Raw genomic sequence first — 20,198 nt, forward strand, 5'->3', positions numbered from 1 at the left:
CCTCTCCAGGGTTGATCTGTTTAATAACTTGATTTTGCAGAAAAACTGCAAACTTTTTGAAAAGCTACTGCTCCATACTGTTAGAAATATTTGATATATTTATAATTACATAAGATCGGTAATATTTTATATAAGACAGATTTATGCTACTTCCCCCCACCCCAAGCCCCCTTTTTCTTCCGTTTAAATCCCCATCGCATTGCCAGAGCCTATATCTCACAGATCAGTCCAAGTGCCGTGACGTGTAATGGGCTGGAAATCAGCCAAGGCCCTTGATCTGTGTGAACAGGGCCACTATTCACCGCAGAAGGCGTGGTCAGTCATCTATTGAAGTCCTTATAAAGCGCCTCAGGAGGTGAGGCTCTTCCACTCAACCTGTTCCCAGCCTGCTTGTACTCAGAGCACCATCCCATCCCAAAACATGTCTTCCTATCGGGTTTCCGCCAACACAGCCTCTTACAGGAGGACATTTGGAGGTCCATCCGTGTCCCCCATCTCGGTCTCCAGGCTGTCCAGCTCTGGGCGGCTGCTGACTTCTCCATCCTCTCAGTCCACGATGAGGAGCACGTCCTACCGGCACAGGTCCAGCACTCCGGCCACGACCAGAATCTCCTACGACAAGGTGGACTTCTCGGTCGCGGACGCCCTCAACCAGGAGTTCCTGACCACTCGGACCAACGAGAAGGTGGAGCTGCAGGAGCTGAACGACCGCTTCGCCAACTTCATCGACAAGGTGAGGTTCCTGGAGCAGCAGAACGCCGTGCTGGTAGCGGAGCTCAACCAGCTGAGATCCAAAGAGCCGAGCAGAGCTGGAGATGTCTACCTGCAGGAGATCAGGGAGCTGAAGAGGCAACTGGATCTGGTGGTCAAGGACAGGGACCGTATCCAGGTGGAGAAGGACAACCTAGCCGAGGATCTGCAGAACTTAAGGCAACGGTAGGAGAGCTTTGTACACACACACAAAGTTCCTTTTAAATGAACGGGACTGAGAAAAAAATAACCTCACACGTTGTGCATTTTAAAACAGAATCTAAGGGCGGGAGCGGTCTTGCTGCAAAATCATAAAAAAATATATTTTTTCTCCGTGCAACGTAGTCCCAGGCATATGTTTTACAATCTGTGCTCCCAGTGTAATGCTTTGGTGCAATGAGATTGTAAATATGCAATAGAACATCTTTTTTCAGGATTTTTTGAAAGGGTTAGAATGTTTCAGCAATCTATTTGTAAGAAGGGGCGGGGCTGAGAGCACAATTCAAACCCGTTACAAACGGAAAAGTAACACAAAGCAGGGAGATGGACAAAGCACATCTTATCCCAGTCCAAACTGAAATATTTCACACATGTTCAGATCTCTGAATTTGCCTGGTACAAATGTTTATGTACATCCCCTTCAAGTAAACGGGCACAGATTTTTTTTTGTTGTTTCAATAAAAATGTTAGAAAGTGGTGAAAGAAAACGTTTGGAATTGGGAGATCTGAAAAAAAAGAGTTCCGAAGCTGGTATTCAGAGTAACTTCCAACAACCAATCCAGCAACACCAGAAATACTAACTGAAATAAACCAAGGGAATAGTTTAAAAGGGCAGTTGAGACATCGAGAGATCAATTGGCATAAAAATGATGGAAAATAAAAGGTAAATTATGTGGAAAAGTTAAGAAAGTCGGGCTTGTTTTCTTTGAAGAGGAGACATGCAGGTGAAGGGGACTGACAAAGCTGATCCAGGCAAATTGTTCATCACGGTGAAGGGTTCAAATAGCAGGGGACACGAGCTAAAAACAAGGAAGTTAGGAGTAAGAAGGGGTCAGTTGGTAGTATAGTTACTTTGGAGTTAGAAGGTTGTGGGTTCAAACCCCACTCCAGGACTTAAGCATATGATCTAGGTTTGACATTCCAGTGCAGTACGGAGTATTATTGGAGGTGTAGTCTTTTAGATGAAACTGAGCCCCCCATCATCCTGTTTAAGTAGATGTAAAAAATCCCATGGCACTATTTGAAGAAGAACAAGGAGTTGTCCTGGTGAATATTCCTCCTGTAACCAACACCACTGATTATTTGTCTCAGATGCCGTTTGTGGGACTTTGCTGTGTGCAAATTGGCTGCTGCATTTTCCTACATTACAATGACAACTACAATTCAAAAGTAATTAATTGGCTGTAAAGGGCTTTGGGGTGTCCTGATGATGTAAATGTTAACCTTTTAAACATGGAGGTCAAAACTTTGCACAGCAGACATTTTGAGTTTTTTTTCTTAGTGTTTGGCAGAGTGCGGGGTTACATCAAGCTATCTCAGTTCTACAGTTTGGAAATAAGGGAAGCCCTATTGACAAAGGCTTGAATCAACCTGACTTAATTCTTCATCTCATCTATCAGATAAACCTTTCCTGTTAGGTAACGAATGGTTACAAACTGCAACAAGATAATCAACATCATAAGCATATTCTACTAACTAAAGACTAATTTGGGCAGCTATAAAAAAAGTCCATACTTACTTGGGATTACAATACTTGGGCCACTGACTTTGAAATAAGAGCCAGTAGTTTTCTATGTGTGCTCGTCATGGACATTAAATCAGAAACATTGGGGGCAATTTTAACTTAAGCCGCCCGTTGGGAAACTGACGAGATTGGGTGCAGTGTTGGTTTTACACTCCGCTCGATTTTACTCTCCAAAATGGCAAGTGCTTTCCATTAACTTTTAACTCCGCTTGTGGTTCCATTAAATGTGATCTCCTGTTAAATGCATTATTTCTCAAAGGCACAATTTTCTCTCATTTATTAGTCTGTTCCATTATTAAAATGTAGACTAATTGAAGGTGTTTTCCTTTTTAGTGTCCAGTTTTCCATTCTGCATCCTCATTCACAGATGGTATCTACTGGGGGCTATATCTCTGCAAATATCAAGAAGAAAAATGGAAAGCAAATCATTATTATGACACATTAGAGTCTGAGTATCTATCCAGTACACTGACCTTCCATATGTGTTTGTTTTCAGCTTCACTGTTACATAAGATAAAATTTAATGTAAATGAGTGCCTAATGTGTCAGTCGAGAATGATACCAGATATTTGACTGTGATTCTGATAACTCATCTGAAAGAAATATCGATACATCAATTATATATTAACCTCTGTTTAGACAAATACTTGTCCGGCCCCAGGCATTGAGCAATGTAATTCGATGTGTTACCCTTTGCTTTTTAACAGGAATCAATGAAATGAGGAAAGATAATGAGACATTTGAATTAAATCAGTAAAGTAGCTCCTGGAGCCTGATGCTTTAGTGTTGTTCCATCGACTGGGTCCTCTTCTGGGAAATGAATGTAATCTTAAAAGGCCAGTGGCTCCATTGGATTCAAGCTAAAACTGTACAGTGCACTGTTCAGACCGCACCTCGAGTACTGGGTTCATGTTAGGCCATCAAGACATAAGGGAAACATTCAAACCCTGGAGATGGCGCAGAGAAGAGCCACAAGGCTGATCTCCAAAGTCAAAGTATAGAGTTACGAAGAAAGACTGGAGAAACTGGGACTATTTAGCCTTGAAAGGAAATGAGTGAACTAGGACCTTGCAAAAGTGTGCAGGATGCTAAATGGCATAGATAAGGCTAATCTGGTGCACTACTTCAAAGTATGCCAGGATATTAGAACCAAGTAGCACAGGTTATAACTACGACTAAATTCCCATCCGCCAGCTCAGCGTCAACAATGACGCTGAATGAATTCACTCCTGTTGAATATTCTGAACTAGCTCAGGCCGCTTTAATCTTCTGTATCCCTTTCTGTGACAAGTCACTCTTGACATTATCTATCCAGTGCTTCCTTGGCCTTCCTTGGCTTCTTGTCCCGTGCACCTCTGTGTGCAGGGTCATGGAAGGTATTTTAGCTGTTTCCATTCTTGAAACGTGCCCAAACCAGTGCAGTCGTCTCTCTTGGACCTTCTGTATCAGCATTGTTCCTTGTCCAAGCCGTGTTCTTATTATATCTGTCATTCTTGATTCTTTGCCTCCTGGATACTCCCAGTAATCCTCTCAGCCAGCTGATCTCTGCCGTTAGTACCTTTTGCTCATCAACTTTTCTCATATTCCAACACTCAGATCCATATAATAATATGGGGATAACCATTGATTCATAAACTCTTACTTTCGTTTTTACTGAAATATCGTTAGCCTTCCATATCCTGCTTAACCGGTGAAAGGAAAATTTAGGACAAAAATATTGCAACATTGACAGGGGAAGGAAAGTGGGTACTGGGGTAGGCCTGGTTCCTGGGACAGTGTGGATTTTCCCATTGTTGTTTTCATATTTTGATATTAATGTGAAATGTTATACAAAGTTAAAAGAATTCAGTGGGAGATGTGTGTCAGCTTGGCTCAGTTGGAAGCACTCTTGCCTCTAAGGCAGAAGATTGCAGGCTCAAGCCCTGCTCTCGAGGTGCTGTCCGTCAGATGAAACATGAACCCGAGGTCCCATCTGTCTGTATAGCTGATTGTAAAACATGCCTGGGATGATTGGAGGAAAAACAGGGTGTTCGTCCATTGTCCTGGACAATATTTTTCTCTAACAAACACCACCAATCAGATTAACAGGTCATTCATCTTGTTGCTGTTGGTTAGATCTCCTGGGTGCAGCATGTTTGCCTATATCACAGTCACTGTGCCTCAAAGTAATTAATTGTATGTGAAATACTTTGAGGTGTGATAAGGTTCCATATAAATGTTAGTCTTTCTTATGTGAGGATATCATGAGTAAGTGCCACCTTAAACTACCAAATTCTTGGGCAGAACACTTTGATAGACGATGATGCTTCTTTTTCCTTCTTTTATTTCCAGTTTTCTCCCCTTTTGTCTTGAAATCAAGACTTATACTGGGCTATGATGTGGAGATGCCGGTGATGGACTGGGGTTGACAAATGTCAAGAATCTTACAACACCAGGTTATAGTCCAACAATTTTATTTGAAAATCACAAGCTTTCGGAGGCTTCCTCCTTCGTCAGGTGACGAAGGAGGAAGCCTCCGAAAGCTTGTGATTTTCAAATAAAATTGTTGGACTATAACCTGGTGTTGTAAGATTCTTGACATTTATACTGGGCTACTGTTCGATAGGCGCTGGCCATTCTCCAGTATCTTGTCCAAGTGGCCATTCTTTATGTGTGGATAGTGAGTATTGAGAGACTATTAACCAGTAGAGCACTTCACAGTTGAGCCTGATCCTGTCCTCGCCTGATATCCACACACGTCCACTATCCAGCAGGGATTAGGAGTGGGACCACAGGATTATGTTTCTGCCCTCTCTGGCCTGGGGATCACTGAGGCTACTTGTCAAGGCCCTACCTCCACCCCAGCTGAGGCCAAGAAGTGACTGATTATTCATTTCATTGCTGTGGGTCGGATCTCCTAGCCAACATTCCTTCCTCAACCAAGATCGTCCTGATCTGTATTTATGGTTCAGTACTTCACCAAGCAGTGCATTTACCCATGGGCCTTTGGGACAACTCAGCAATGCTTCCTTAAACCATTATTGAGGTTTTTGGGACAGGGTCTGTTGTACACAAAGTTAAATGTGAATTACCACAGAAAAAGGAAGACAACGACGGGACATATTGGGCTGGATAGAAAATTGAATAGAAATGGCAAAAGATTAACATTTGTTGCATCTCCCATTCTCCATGTTCCACTAATGACATAAAACCTTGAGTGATGGGGCTTTTTGCTTGTCCATTAAAAAAATAGACAAACATCCAGAGTTAACTTGAATCAGCTTTATTCTTGAATGCAGAAGAATTAACACAACAGAGGAATCCCAGTTAGCTTTCTGAATCTGTACTATTGTGCAGCCACAGATGACTCATACTGTAGAGGAGCACGCCTTAGTTTAACTAGCACAAAAGTGCCCAAACTTTTTTTTCTTTGTGGGCCACTTAGGAACGTACTACGGAGCCTCAGCGCCACATATAACGTTTAAGCCCATATTCTCATTCATTTACATACATCTCAAGCTGCTGATAGTAACAGTTCTTGTTAGAACTGGCTAGGCCCTAAGCTCTGGAATTTCTTCCCTAAACCTCTCCGCCTCTCTACCTCGCTCTCCTCCTGTAAGATGGTCTGTAAACCTACCTCTTTGACCAAGCTTTTGTCACCTGTCCTAATATCTCCTTATGTGGCTCAGTGTCAAATTTTGTTTGATAATCACTCCTGTGAAGCGCCTTGGGATGTTTTACTATGTTAAAGGCGCCATATAAATGCAAGCTGTTGTTGTTTTTCTGATTTTGGATTTATCCACCAACGAGGGAGCAGCACAAAGGAGACACCTTTCCAAACCTTCAAGCCCACAAAATTTGAAGCCAACAGGGTTAAGAAATATAAACGCCAATAGAAACTGAATTGACAGAGTTTCATGGGCTGGTTTTCCAGGGTTATCAGGTCACATATAGCCCATGGGCCACAGTTTGGACATCCCCACAACAAACACCTTTCTTGACTTCTGATTAACTAAATTACCTCAATAACACATTAAATGTTGTTTACAGCAGCGACAAATTCCTCTTATCAAGCTGTTCCCGATGGCAAAGTGAATATACTGCCCAGTGTCACATTAAGCCATATAGACCAGAACGGCTTAGGTTCCATCCTTGATCTGTGCTTATCCAGCTGCTCTCTGCCAAGTGAGCAATTGTGGTCCAACAATGAGTTTCAGGCAGGCAGGGGGGAAAAAAATCACCCAGGGTAGCTCGTCATTGTTTAGCGATTATGGTTGTAAAGTGCTTGTATGTAAGACGCTGGTTGAAGACAGGGTTGGGATCAGCTGTGTTGCCCTCCACAGTTGAATAGCCTGCTAAAGCTCATTGTCAAAGCTCACATGTGAAGAATGGCCACTTAAGCGAGGTACTGGAGGACTTCTGGTGTCCTGGGAACCAGATTCTAGCAAGGAGAGGAGAGGATAAAGGGGCTGGCAAAAATCCCTTCTGCTTGTCTAATAGCCCACTTATACTGCTTTGGAGGCAGCACTTCAGTCTAAATGAGGTGGCATGATTGCTTCTGGAGACCCAGAAAATGCAAAGTGTTGCCAGTGGTATGAAGTACAGAGGCAGGAGGGTCGAATTTTTGAACTCCATTTAATGAGAGACCACTCGGCTGGTAGCAAGTTAAAACATGGGAGGGAGTAGAATTATTCCAGCTGGTATTGTGTAGCTCCATTGTAAATGCATTCAAAAAGAACATGCCACTACACATAGCAACCAGACCAACTCTTCCCCCGTGCTGTTGCTTTCAGGAATTACCTCACAAACACCGACTCTTTTCTGTAGCATAACCATGTGTGAACATGTTTTTATGCAATCAAGGTTCAGGGCTTAAATTATTTTTTTAAAAAGCCAGAGTCATCAGGAAACCAAGTGGTGGGAGATAGTTGTAAATGAACAGAATTTTTCTTTTCCTGGAACCTTTAGTTGCCAAGTCCTACTGATAAACACGCCTGGGAGTTTGGGGACTAAATTATTTCCCCCAATAAAAGTCAGCTGGAGGTGCACCCTATTTGCTGTACCCTGGGAACTTACCCTAACAAGCCCAGATTGATGCGCTGCTAAATTCACAAGATCACAAGATGTGTATTCCACCCTCAATCCGTTTCTCACAATGTGACATGGTTTCCTGTTGTAGTGAAGAGTTCTTTTTGTCACTGCAGAGTTTTAAAAAATAGTTTTCTTCCATCACTGTGGACTTTCCTGAACAGCATCTACAGGCCTGGATATAGTGTGTCTCTCTTTTTGTATATATTTACTGGTAAGTGTTCCTGTCGTTAATAATCCCCTTGATGGTTTAATTACAGTGCTTGGTGGTACTCAAGTCATTCAGATCAGGCAGGTCCCAGGTTCGATTCCTGGCCTGTTCTTGGTTAGCTGAGCCTCTGGAGAGGCCCTGCAATTGCTCTCCGTGCCCCTGAGCTAGGGAGGGACAAAGCAGCCAAGATCCCTGCTCCTTGTCACGAAACAGTGACTCCTGCTGGAAAGGGTCGGGTGAGGACAGGATTGGGGTCAGCTGTGATGCCTTCCACAGTGAAATAGCCTGCTCATGCACACTGTCAAGACTCATACATCAACAGTGACGACTTGGCTGAGGTATGAGAGGGCTGCTAGCACCCATGGAATCACAGCCTGCACCCCAGCAAGATACAGTGCACACAGGAGAGGAGGGGACATCATTTGTGGGTCGATCTTGAATCCTGAGTACTCAGGTCTCACAGCCTTCCAAAACAATTGGCCAACAGAGGCCCCTAGTGGTTGAGAACAGGAATCTCGTTTTATTCTGACACTAACCCTCTGAATACAGAAATGAGCTTCCCTGGTCTCAGCTGCCAAAGCATGGCTCAGTTGGTAGCATGGTTGCCTCTGAGTGAGAAGGTTATGGGAGGTTGGGTCCCACTCCAGGACATCAGCTCATAATCTAGACCGATGCTCCAGTGCAGCACTGAGGGAGTGCAGCATCGTGGGAGGTGCTGTTCTTTGGCCCAGATGTTAAATTAAGGGCTCTGTCTGCCTATTCCGATGGTTCAGGTAGACAGTAAAGATCTCATGGCACTGTTAGAACAAGAGCAGGGAGTTCTCCTGGTGCCCCGGCCAACATTCCTCCCTCAACCAACACCACCAAAACAGATTACCTGGTTCATCTTATAGCATTTTGTGGGATCTTGCTGTGCGCAAAATGAGTGCTGCATTTGCCTACATGGCAACAATCACTGCATTTGAAAGTAATTCATTATGAAGCATTTGGAGATGTGCGATGTAAGTGCAAGTCTTTTTTACTTCACCCACTTCACTGTGCACCATTTGCGGTACCTAGTGAGGAGAAGCCTAAAGATTCCACACCTCCCTACAAGCAGCATGGCTGAGATTGGGAACTCAGTGGAGATGGGAATCGAGCATCTGAGGTTTTATTGTCTGGCTGGGAACTCAGTAACGTTCACATGTAATTGTGCTGCAGGTTGGAAGAGGAAGCCCAGAAGAGAGAGGATGCCGAGAATAATCTGGTACTGTTCAGAAAGGTAAGTGACTCAGACCTTCAGGGAGCAACAAGCAATGCACTATCTGCAAAAAAAAGGTTTTTCTCCCACTTCCCAATTTTCTCCCCTCCCCTCCTGAAGGCTTTGACTCTTAAGGGGTATACAGTGAAACCTATATAAATGGACACTCCCAAAAAACGGACCCCTGCAAAAAACGGACACTTATTGAGAGACCCAAACAACTTACATGGTAAAATATACAAGAGGCACTCTGAAACCACAGACACTCGCAAATTATGAACTATCGACAGCCTTTAATGCCCTTTTACAACTTAAAACACGGCACACGCAGGTCAGTGCGAGACAGCAGCGAGTGAAAGAAATGGCTTTTGTGAAATGGGGAGCTCTTTACCCAGCATCCACAGCGGCAGAGAAACCGCTCTATCTCTGGGATTGAAAGCTTGCACTGCTCTATCCCAGGGATAAAGCGGTTTCTCCGCCGCTATGGATGCTGGGAAAAGAACTCCCCATTCTACTGAAAATTTTGACAGTACATACAATGCCCATTTTGAAAATAAGGGCACCTGCAAAAAAAAGACAGCTGATGCCAGTCCCTGGGGTGCCCATAATTTACAGTTTTCACTGCAGTTCCATACATGCCAACACAGAAAACTTGCAAAAGCTGACACAGCCCCAGAAAACCTGACAACTCAAAAACAGCCCTGGATATGGGCCCATGAATTCTGTTTTTATTACATGGTATTTCTGGGGTTTTATCAGTGTTTTGGGGGACCATATTCCACGATTCATTTCATTTTCTGTATAAACTGAAACCCAAAGACTTTGCTTATGATGTGTGAAAACAAGTAGTTACACTAAGAATGCAGTGGGACATGAGCATCTCATAACTTAAGCTGCAGGTAGACCCAACATTCCACCAGTTGTATTGTAGAGAAAAAAACTAAAGTACGCAAATGTGTGAGTTTTGCAGTGGCAGGTTCAGATATGTTTGAAGGGGGAAGTGAGCACTTCAAGTGAAAAATGTATTTCTGAGGGGGTCTGATTTTGATTTTTGATACTTTTTTTGGGTGCATTTTCCAACATTTTGGAGTCTGCTGTAATTCTGCCTTTGAAGCCAGAAATGATGATCGATGGAGCACACTGCATCCCCAGGTGATTCCAGCAACACAACATTATCTGTGAAAAAGAGCTCCTTTCAAAAATACCCAGAACAGACACTGGAAGGCCGTCCCTTACAATGTCATCCAATATGTGATTGAGGGAGACATTGAACAGGATGGGTGATGGCGGACAATCTTGTCTCACTGCTCATTCAAGGGAGATAGGTTTCTCCCCAGTGTATTGACACCACTCTCCCCAGTGTATTTACATCAGTGTCTTCTTCATCTCTCCCCTTGATACATTTTACATCACTTTGTCTCTCTAGTGCAGTTTACATGAGCAATCTCTGCAGTCTCTCTCTCCTTGAAGTCGTTGGTTGACGCTGGGGGCTATTTCATCACAAGCCAGCTCAGAGGCCCTCTGGTTGGGTGCGGGCACGCATGGGCACACCTTCTGTGTGTGCACAGGTGACAGCTCTGCAGCATTGTTGGGCAACCTCTGGGCTGTGGCCTGGCAGCGTGCCTGTGCTGACCTCTGTGAGCAGAAGCTGACACATGGTATGAAGTGCTGATGGGTGGCATGTCTGTAACATTTTGGCAAAGGGTAAAACATTCCCTCGTGTTTCTGAATGAGAGTATCTGGCCATCTGTGTTCCAGTTTAAGAAATGAAGATGTCGCAGGAACTATGATAACCTTTGACGCTCTTCATTTCCACGTTTCCATAGAGCAATATCTCGGGGACACTGAGCCCGATGGTACAATGGGACCTGGATTAAATTGCCTGGCAGCTGCAACCGAACAGAGCAATAGGCCTATATTTCACTTCACGTACAGATCAGCCATGATCTAATTGAATGGCGGAACAGGCTCGAGGGGCTGAATGTCCTACTCCTGTTCCTGTGTTCCTACCTACCGCCTGATAATGCATGGGAGGGAGTCAGCTCATCGCGGGGCCACGCATTTCGTCAGCAACCTTGGCCGATCCAAGAAGGACGGGCAGGCAGAGCGGCAACTTTCAACTGTGCGCTGATTTTGTTTTTGCAGGAAACGCTGTCAGCATGAAAAATTGACCCCTGGCACTTTTGGAGCATCAGTATTTCTTTTTATGAAATTTAGTTTGTGCCTATGCCTGTAAAATAAGGGGAAAAAATCAAGGGGAATGGAAGTCACATTTCTGATTCTCCATGTCGAAGCTGTGCTCAGTGCAAATAAATAAGAAAGGCACATTCCCATTTGGCAAGCGTTTGCTATATTTTGGCGAAGTATCTTGCCAGTCACATGGCCAGCAATGTATTTCAGTCAGAACAAGAGTGGTTCGAGTCACTTTCAATGAGATGAAGGAAAAAAGTGGAAAACCTTTTGACCCCAGCCTGCTTTTAGGACTTCTCCACTGTTGAAAGTGTCAACCCTACCCAATGGTCTCTGACTTATTTTAAACCAACAATTCACCTCCCAGTTTCCCTTTCCCACCAAATGTACATAGGGAGCACCCTCCTAGCCACCTCACGTCCATCAGTCAAATACTGTCTCTTTGCGTTGCACCGAATTCTTACCTAGTTGGAGATGCTGCCTTTGTTAGTGCACCAACCCAAAGAAAGTTCCAGCCCTTTTTTTTTGCAGTAAGCCTGGTTTCTGTGGCTCAGTTGGTCGCACTCTCACCTCTAAATTAGAAGGTTGTGGGTTCAAGCCCCACTCCAGAGACTTAAGCACATAATCTAGGCTGGCACTCCCAGCGCAGTACTGAGGGAGTGCTGCACTGTTGGAGGTGCCATCTTTCAGATGAGATGTTAAACTGAGGCCCCATCTGCCCTCTCAGGTGGATGTAAAAGATCCCATGGCACTATTTTGAAGAAGAGCAGGGGAGTTCTCTCCGGTGTCCTGGCCAACATTTATCTCTCAACCAACACATTAAAAACAGATTATCTGGTCATTATCACGTTGCTGTTTGTGGGACCTTGCTGTGCACAAATTGGTTGCTGTGTTTCCTATATTACAACAATGACTACACTTCAAAAAGTACTTCATTGGCTGTAAAGCGCTTTGGGATGTCCTGAGGTCGTGAAAGGTATAAATACAAGCTGTTCCTTCATCTCCTTCCTTGTTCTCGCAGCAAGTGCCACCTTGGAGCTGAGTACCTGCCAGCAGCTCCAACGTACATTGATCGCTAAGGTCACTGCTGTCTTCTTGTCTGCCGTGTCGGCACACATCCCACGCGATCATGTACGCACAGACGAGAAACGTGGGCGTTTCCGGGATAGCTGTAGCACAGGCGGAACGGGACATATGTCACTGTGCAAGCACCACAAACTGTGGCCAACAAGGTGGCAGGGCGGTTTTGGAAGATGGGAAGATGGGTTAGACGGTCCTGGAAGCGCTGATTTTTTGTCAGCAAGCGCTGATGTGCAAATGCAATCCGCAAGCACTGACTATCAGTGCAAAACGCTGACGGTTGGTATGTGTGCAGTGCTACAGGTGCCAGTCACCCTCTGGTACCTTGGCTGTGTGGCCATTCTTCATGTGAACCTTAATACTGAGTGTCATCAATAACAACAACTTACATTCATGGACTCACTTTCAGGCACAACAATGTCCTACAGTGCTTCACAAAATAGAAATAAATGAGGACACGGACGTCAAGCCAGGGAGGGAGAGATTAGGAGGGGTGACCAGAAGCTTGGACAAAGAGATGAGTTTTGAGAAGGTTTTTGAAGATGGAGAGAGAAGTGGAGGGGTTTAGGGAGGGAGTTCAAGAAATTAAGGCCATCAGGGTATTCAACATGCACGGCATCTCAGCTAAATCCGATTCTACTCTCACCCGTCATCCAGACACACATTTTCAGTTGGAGGGTGGGGGGGATGTGGTGGAAAAAGGGGGTCACTGGATTAGCGAAGATGTTAGAAATTCAAAGAAATGTTGAGTATTGCACGTTACTGCCTGAAACCACGTCCCTGTTTCCACAACTCGAGTTTTGTGGCATTTACTATATTTATAACCCCACCATACTGAGCTGGGAAACCTGAAAAACTTTAGATGTTTGAAGTGGGAAATTTTACTTCAAACTCAACCGTTAAAACCAATATTTTTAGTGTTAGATACGCAGAAAACTAAATCTGAAGATGATTTCATCCATAATTGAAAACTGAGTGTACCTCCTAGCAAACAATCTTATCATAACAAGAAGCTCGAGCAAAAGGATTAAAAATGTTTTCTTTTCTCTTCTTCTTTTGTCCTTTTCCCTTTTTCCTTTCTCCGTTTTCTTTTTTCTTTTCCCCCTTTTCCTTTCTCTGTTTCCCTCCTGCTCTTCCCCTTCCTTTTCCCTGAACTCGAACTTGAACTCAGGATGTTGACGATGCGACTTTAGCCAGGTTGGAGCTGGAGAGAAAGATTGAATCACTGCTGGATGAAATCGAATTTCTCAAGAAAATACACGATGAGGTGAGCTGGGTTTTTGTTGCGTTATTTATTCATTGTCTGCTTCAAAGGATGTCAATAATGGGTATGGAACACATTTCCTCTTTGTACCTGAAGTTCACATTCCAGCGTTTCTGATTTGGCACAGAACAGCTAAGGTGCAGTTTAAAGCTCTGTACCTGGCAACCATTTACTTCCACTGTTTTGATGGAGACGCCAGCATTTCAGACATCTCCTCCAGTTCTCCAATACAGAAGATAAAAGCTCATAGGAACAGGAGTAGTCCATTCAGCCCCTCAAGCCTGTTCCGCCATTCAATTAGATCCTGGCTGATCTGTACCTCAACTCCATTCCTGCCTTTGCTCCCTTGCCTAACAAAAATCTATCGATCTCAATCTTGAAAATTTCAATTGACAACAAATTCAGCATCCACAGGCTTTTGGGGGAGAGACTTCCAGATTTCTTTGTGTGAAGAAGTGCTTCCTGATTTCACTTCTGAATGACCTGGCTCTAATTTTAAGATTGTGCCCCCTTAGTTCTGGATTTCCCCACTAGAGGAAATAGTTTATCTACCCTATCGAATCCTTTTATCATTTTAAACACCTCGATTAGATCACCCCTCAATCTTCTATACTCAAGGGAATACAAGCTGAGTTTATGCAACCTGGCCTCATAATTTAACTCTTTAAGCCCCAGTATCATTCTGGTGAATCTGCACTGCACCCCCTCCAAAGCCAATATATCCTTCCTGAGGTACGGTGCCAAATTCCTGAGATCTTCAACCGATGAAAGACAAAGAAACATTAAATCCACATGGTGCTAATTGACCCTCTTATCCCCCCACCCGTCACCTCATTGTGATATAAACTGAGAATAAGTACAATGAGAAGCAAAAATACAACACTGTGTTGAAGCACAGGCTCTAACACAGAAGAGCTCGTGCTCCAGTATCAACAGCTATCGAACCCCTGTCCACATCATCACCGTTCCTCAATGCCAATCTCAGACTAGCTGATACGTCTCCAATAGGGCATTTCTTCTTACCAAACCCTGTGTCTTCACAGTCCCTCTGAGTGACATTGTCCAAATGATGCTATCTAGTAACACATTGTGGGTAGTTTTCTTGTGGACCATTGCCCACTGTGAAATCCACTGAGAATGTTTGAACTACTTCCCTAAGTACCTTTTCCAGCAATACGAGATATATCGCCGTTCCTTCATTGTTGCTGGGTCAATGTCTTGGAATTCCCTACCTGGCACCATGTGGAAGCACCATCACCACATGGACTGCAGCGTTTCAAGAAGAAGGCCCACCACCACCAGCTCAGGGCAACTAGAGATGGGCAATCACTGTGGTCTTGCCAGCGCCGCCCACATCCTGAGAACAAAAAAAAGGCCATCAGACTGGGTTGGCATTGAATAAATAAATGGACAGTGGTCATACTCACTGTACCATCCAGTCCCTAAAGCAAATCCATCCAGTTTAGCAAAGTTTATCCATTTTTGAACACAAATTGAATAATTTTTTTTTGTTAGAGAATTCCAAAGTCAGAATTAGATTTGTCAATAGCCATTCTGTATGGATATTTCATGTGCAATTCAATTGCTGTCTTTCTTAAATTTCCATTTTCCTCACTTCTTTCCAATTTCAGGAGCTGCGGGAGCTCCAAATGAATATGCAGGCGTCACAAGTACAGGTTGAGATGGAAGTAGCAAAGCCAGACCTGACTGCAGCACTGAAAGAGATACGCACCCAGTACGAGACCATCGCCACCAAGAATGTGCAGGAGGCCGAGGAGTGGTATAAATCCAAGGTAAAAACTCAGTCCGCTCTTGGCGAGATACCAGAAACATCTACAACTGTGAAGAGCACTGGTGACTGTTCCTGTCGTGCAGTCAATCAGTACAAGCCTGAAGTGCCCCACGTGATCACAAAACCTCAGTGTGTTCCCTGTGAATCAGTTTAGCAAAGTTTAATTTTTTAAAAATGACCACGTTTGAAATGAATATTTTCTAATATTTGTTCTTGGGATGTGGGCGACACTGGCAAGGCTGGTATTTATTGCCCAACCCTAGTTACCCCGAGGGCATTAAGAGTCAACCATGTAGTGTGAGACTTGTGTCACATGTAGGCCAGCCTGGGTAGGGGTGGCAGGTTGCTATCCTTGAAGAATATTAGTGAGCCAGTTGGGTTTTTACAACAATCCAGCAACTGTAATGGCCAGCCCACAAATTACCAAATTTATTCAGTTCAATTTCACAAAGTGGAGACATATATCTATTTATTTTTATTTATTTTCCAAGTTTCTCTTCTCGTTTCCTGCTAATGGTGACTCATGTTGAGTTCTAGTTAGGTGCCTCCCCCCATGGGTAGTCATCATTTGTTAAGCTTGATGGTGATTGTCACCTGGCTATTTGACCATGCGGGCAGCACAGCAGAGCCCAGCCCTTCACCCATTGTCCACACATGCCCACTTTCAGGCAAAGGGTCAATGGACAGCAATCAGGAGAAGGGCGCTCTGGCTGACTTTACCCCTCGTAAGGTCAGTCGAGGAGCTCGTCTCCTTCCTCCCTGCGCGTTGAGGCAGTGCTATCCCACAGCGCACATTCGAGTTGTCTCGTTTGAGTGACTGGATTGCTCTAACCACCTCTGTCCTCCTTCCGTTCAACAGTTTACCGATCTGACCGACGCCGCCAACCGGAATAACGAAACTCTCAGACAGACAAAGCAGGATCTGAATGAGTCGCGACGTCAGATCCAGACGCTGACCTGCGATGTCGACGCCCTGAAAGGAACAGTAAGTGGAAAAAAAACTCAACTTCTGAAGACCCTGCCAATCTGTGAATACAAATGGGGAGGTAACTTCACCAGCCCAGGCTGTGGTGGCGGGGGGGGGGACTTTTCACACTGACAGTACAATTTGGATGCACACTGTTCATGGTCAAAAGGGTCAGCTTTGCTCAGTGGTAGCACTCTTGACTGAGTCAGAAGGTTGTGGGTTCAAGTCCCACTCCAGAGACTTGAGCACATAATCTAGGCTGACACTCCCAGTGTAGTACTGAGGGAGTGCTGCACTGCCAGAGGTACCGTCTTCCGGGTGAGACGTTAAACTGAAGCCCCGTCTGCCCTCTCAGGTGGACGTAAAAGATCCCACGGCACTAATTGAAGAAGAGCAGGGGAGTTCTCCCTGGTGTCCTGGCCAATAGTTATCCCTCAACCGACAGCACTAAAAAACAGATTTGTTGGACTGCTTGTGGGATCTTGCTGTGCACAAATTGGCTGCTCCGTTTCCTACATTACAACAGTGAGGGCACTTCAAAAAAAAACTTCACTGGCTGTGAAGCGCTTTGGGGCGTACTGAGGTCGTGAAAGGCGCTATATAAATGCACGTTTTTACTTTCTTTTCTTCTAAAGTGAAGGCGAATGGGACCCAGGGTGGGGCATGTTGATGAATCCCTCGACAGATGAGTCAACCTGCTCCAGAGGATGTGAAGGGCACTTTTTTTTTTGGTTTTTGGTTGGGGGAACACACCAGTGGTGAGTAATCTTTCCCTCTCAGGTGTATTGATAACAAGAAATCAGAGGAACTAATTCGTAAACTAGGTTTTAGTTTGTGACAGCCGTTCATGATTAGAACAGTGACTTCAGCTACACTGGGTAGCTCAAGAATTGATCAATATTCTGAGATTTGTCAACATAGACTTCTTAAGTTGATTGCAAATGCTTATTGCTCGATGATATAAGATACGTCTGTGATTGTACATCTTTGAGAATTTTAAAAACTTCAGGAAAATAATTAAGGTTATAAAAGACAGTAATTTCATTAATAATCAGTTTAAATTGAGAAATGTATATTTACAAATATCCCTTAGCACCAGTTTTCTTATTAACTTGTATTATGTTCATGTTCACTAAATCCTGATATAATATCACTGATCAGCTAAATAAACAATAAAAAATATGCTTAGTGACAACATATCAGCTACATGTAAACAGGCTGGATAATGGCTTTTCCTATTGGCCAACCAATAGGATCCGTTAAACCCGAGTTCATTGGGGCTTTCTAATGGTTCTTAGCCTATCAGATCCGTTCCCCACCCATGGTGTGGTATCTGTTTTCAGAAAGTGGTGAATCAGTTTTGTAACTGTTTGAATACATCAATGAGCGATTGGGCAACATTTACTCCCCCTCCCCCCACAGAATGAGTCTCTGCTGCGTCAGCTGCGTGAGATGGAGGAACAATTTTCCGTTGAAGCGTCAGGCTACCACGATACCATCAACCGTCTGGAGCAAGAGGCTCACCACATGAAGGATGAGATGGCAAGACACCTGAGAGAGTATCAGGATCTGCTCAACGTTAAGATGGCCCTGGACATTGAAATCGCAACCTACAGAAAGCTGCTGGAAGGGGAAGAGAGCAGGTGAGCTGGGGGACAATCGTTAAAATGGTCAATGGCTTCATCAGGCAAATGGCATCACAGATGGTAGTTGGTAGTTCAGGCCCCCGTTACTATGGAGACGGCCACTCCAGTACCTCACTAAGAGGCCACTCTCCATGTGTGAGCCAAGGTGATGTGTGTTTACAGGCTAGTTGACCATGGAGAGGTCAATCCTGTCTCCAGTTGACGTCTAGAGGCACACAATTTCCAGTGTCAGCCTAGATTATGTGCAATTTGCTCTAAAAAGTTGAAAATGTAGAGATTATGAATTAAACTGTTATTGAAGTCCCTAGGTGCCCTGATATACCAAAACAATCTACCTGAATGGACCTCACACCTGGGGGAGGGAGGGGGGAGGAGTCAATGATGGACATTGTACAGTATCATAATAGGATGCTCCTGAGCACCACAAATCCTATTAAGAAGTTGGGGAATTAACCTGTGGCCCAACAGTGCTGCACAATCGAAAGTATCAAAAGCTTTCTGATCCCTCACCAATTCCTTGCAATAATCCTTTAAAGCTAAGTTTGAGGTCAAGTATTATGGAATTAGTTGTCACTGTCTGTTTCTTTGTCCCAATAGGATTTCAGTCCCGGTCCAGTCCTTTTCTTCTCTCGGCTTTAGAGGTGAGTCTGTGAGGATTTAAAAAATATATAAAACGATTAATCCTTTCACATCAGCATGTCTGGGGACTGATGGATAATTCCTGGTTTGTGTTTGGTTGTCATATTTTAGACTACGATCACAATGCAGATATTCAAACCAGGAAGACTGTGTTAATCAAAACCATTGAGACCCAGGATGGAGAGGTGAGAATTACTAAGAGCTGCCGTGTCTCCAGTTTTTATTTGGAGTAATGGGGATGGTTTAAAAAGTGCTGATGATGGTTTTGTGGGATGTCAATAATCAGATCCTATTCCCTGGAGGCAGTGCCTTCCTTTTCCAGGTAAACCAAACCCAAATCTTAAAACTAGGGATGAGAGTTCAGATTAATTTGCACTTTGGACGTGGACACATCCACCAAAATGGGGATCTAGATATACCCCTCCGCCAACCGTCAGGGAGATGGATACCTGCAATAGATAGCCCTCCACTATTCACCAAACCAGCCTCCAAGAAATAGATAGAGAGCCTTGAATAAGTATCCATTTCTCTGATGGTTGGTAGGGAGTGTAACTCAAACAGACAGTTACACACACACACTACCATCAGGAAAATGGATACTCTGGGTGATTAGCTTCCTAGAATGACAGCAGAATGGGTTTATGAGTTTGTTACACAGCAGGAACCACCACCGCCATGTTTAACTGGGATTATGAATAGTCTTGTTCTCTTTGATCACAAATCTCACTGCCAACAGTTTCCTGACTTTGACAGCAATGATCATATGGGGGCTGTACGCAGTTTCAGAACTCTTTCATTTGACTTGCTGCGTCCTGCAGATGCTTAGCTTTTGAATTAATTTTTTTTCCACTTTTATTCCACAGGTGGTAAATGAATCCAGAAAGGAGCAACAAAACGAACGTGATCATTGAACAATCACAGCCTCAAACGCTAGTTTGAATTTTGAAGCTGAGTAAAACAGATGCAGGAGAGAAGACTGATTTTTCATTTGCCCTCAGACAGTTTCCATTTACCCTTATTTCTGTGACTTAAAACTCAGAGCTGTAAAAATTCCCAATCAATCCATTGCATTGTAACCCTCGAGGCTTACCCTGGGTAACAAGCAAACCCCTGGTCTGACCCACACTTTAAATTTGAGCACCTAATGGGACCCTTATTCAAATCTTTACAATCCTATGTCTACACTTTTTTAAATGGAATTCTCAAAAGTACGTTGCTCCCTTCATTTCCTATGGACTAGTCATTGTCTGAGGATCAACCAGACTGTTTGCAACCTTGGCGTCCTATTTGACCCTGAGATGAGCTTCCAACCACATATCCGCTCCATCACCAAGACCGCCTATTTCCACCTCTGTAACATCGCCCGTCTCCGCCCCTGCCTCAGCTCATCTGCTGCTGAAACCCTCATCCATGCCTTTGTTACCTCTAGACTGGACTATTCCAATGCTCTCCTGGCTGGCCTCCCATCTTCCACCCTCCGTAAACTTGAGCACATCCAAAACTCTGCTGCCCGTATCCTAACTCGCACCAAGTCCTGTTCACTCATCACCCTTGTGCTCCCTGACCTACATTGGCTCCCGGTTCAGGAACGACTCGATTTTAAAATTC

At 44.2% G+C, this 20,198-nt stretch overlaps 1 protein-coding gene across 1 annotated transcript; it reads left to right on the plus strand.

The window, feature by feature from the left end:
- The first annotated feature begins 556 nt into the window (after positions 1 to 556).
- Positions 557 to 19,501, plus strand: LOC137306889 (peripherin-like). Its single transcript, XM_067976277.1, has 9 exons — positions 557 to 936; positions 8,973 to 9,033; positions 13,454 to 13,549; positions 15,178 to 15,339; positions 16,198 to 16,323; positions 17,728 to 17,948; positions 18,549 to 18,592; positions 18,702 to 18,775; positions 19,454 to 19,501. The coding sequence occupies exons 1-9, from the start codon at positions 557 to 559 to the stop codon at positions 19,499 to 19,501; spliced, it is 1,212 nt and encodes a 403-aa protein (XP_067832378.1).
- The last annotated feature ends 697 nt before the right edge of the window (positions 19,502 to 20,198 follow it).

This window comes from Heptranchias perlo, chromosome X (assembly GCF_035084215.1).
Source record: "Heptranchias perlo isolate sHepPer1 chromosome X, sHepPer1.hap1, whole genome shotgun sequence".
NCBI classification, from domain to species: domain Eukaryota; kingdom Metazoa; phylum Chordata; class Chondrichthyes; order Hexanchiformes; family Hexanchidae; genus Heptranchias; species Heptranchias perlo.

Coding starts and splice junctions, on each gene's coding strand:
- LOC137306889 (XM_067976277.1), top strand. CDS start 557: ATGAGGAGCACGTCCTACCGGCACAGGTCCAGCACTCCGGCCACGACC. Junction 9,034..13,453: donor ATCTGGTACTGTTCAGAAAG/GTAAGTGACTCA, acceptor ACTTGAACTCAG/GATGTTGACGATGCGACTTT. Junction 18,776..19,453: donor TTGAGACCCAGGATGGAGAG/GTGAGAATTACT, acceptor TTTATTCCACAG/GTGGTAAATGAATCCAGAAA.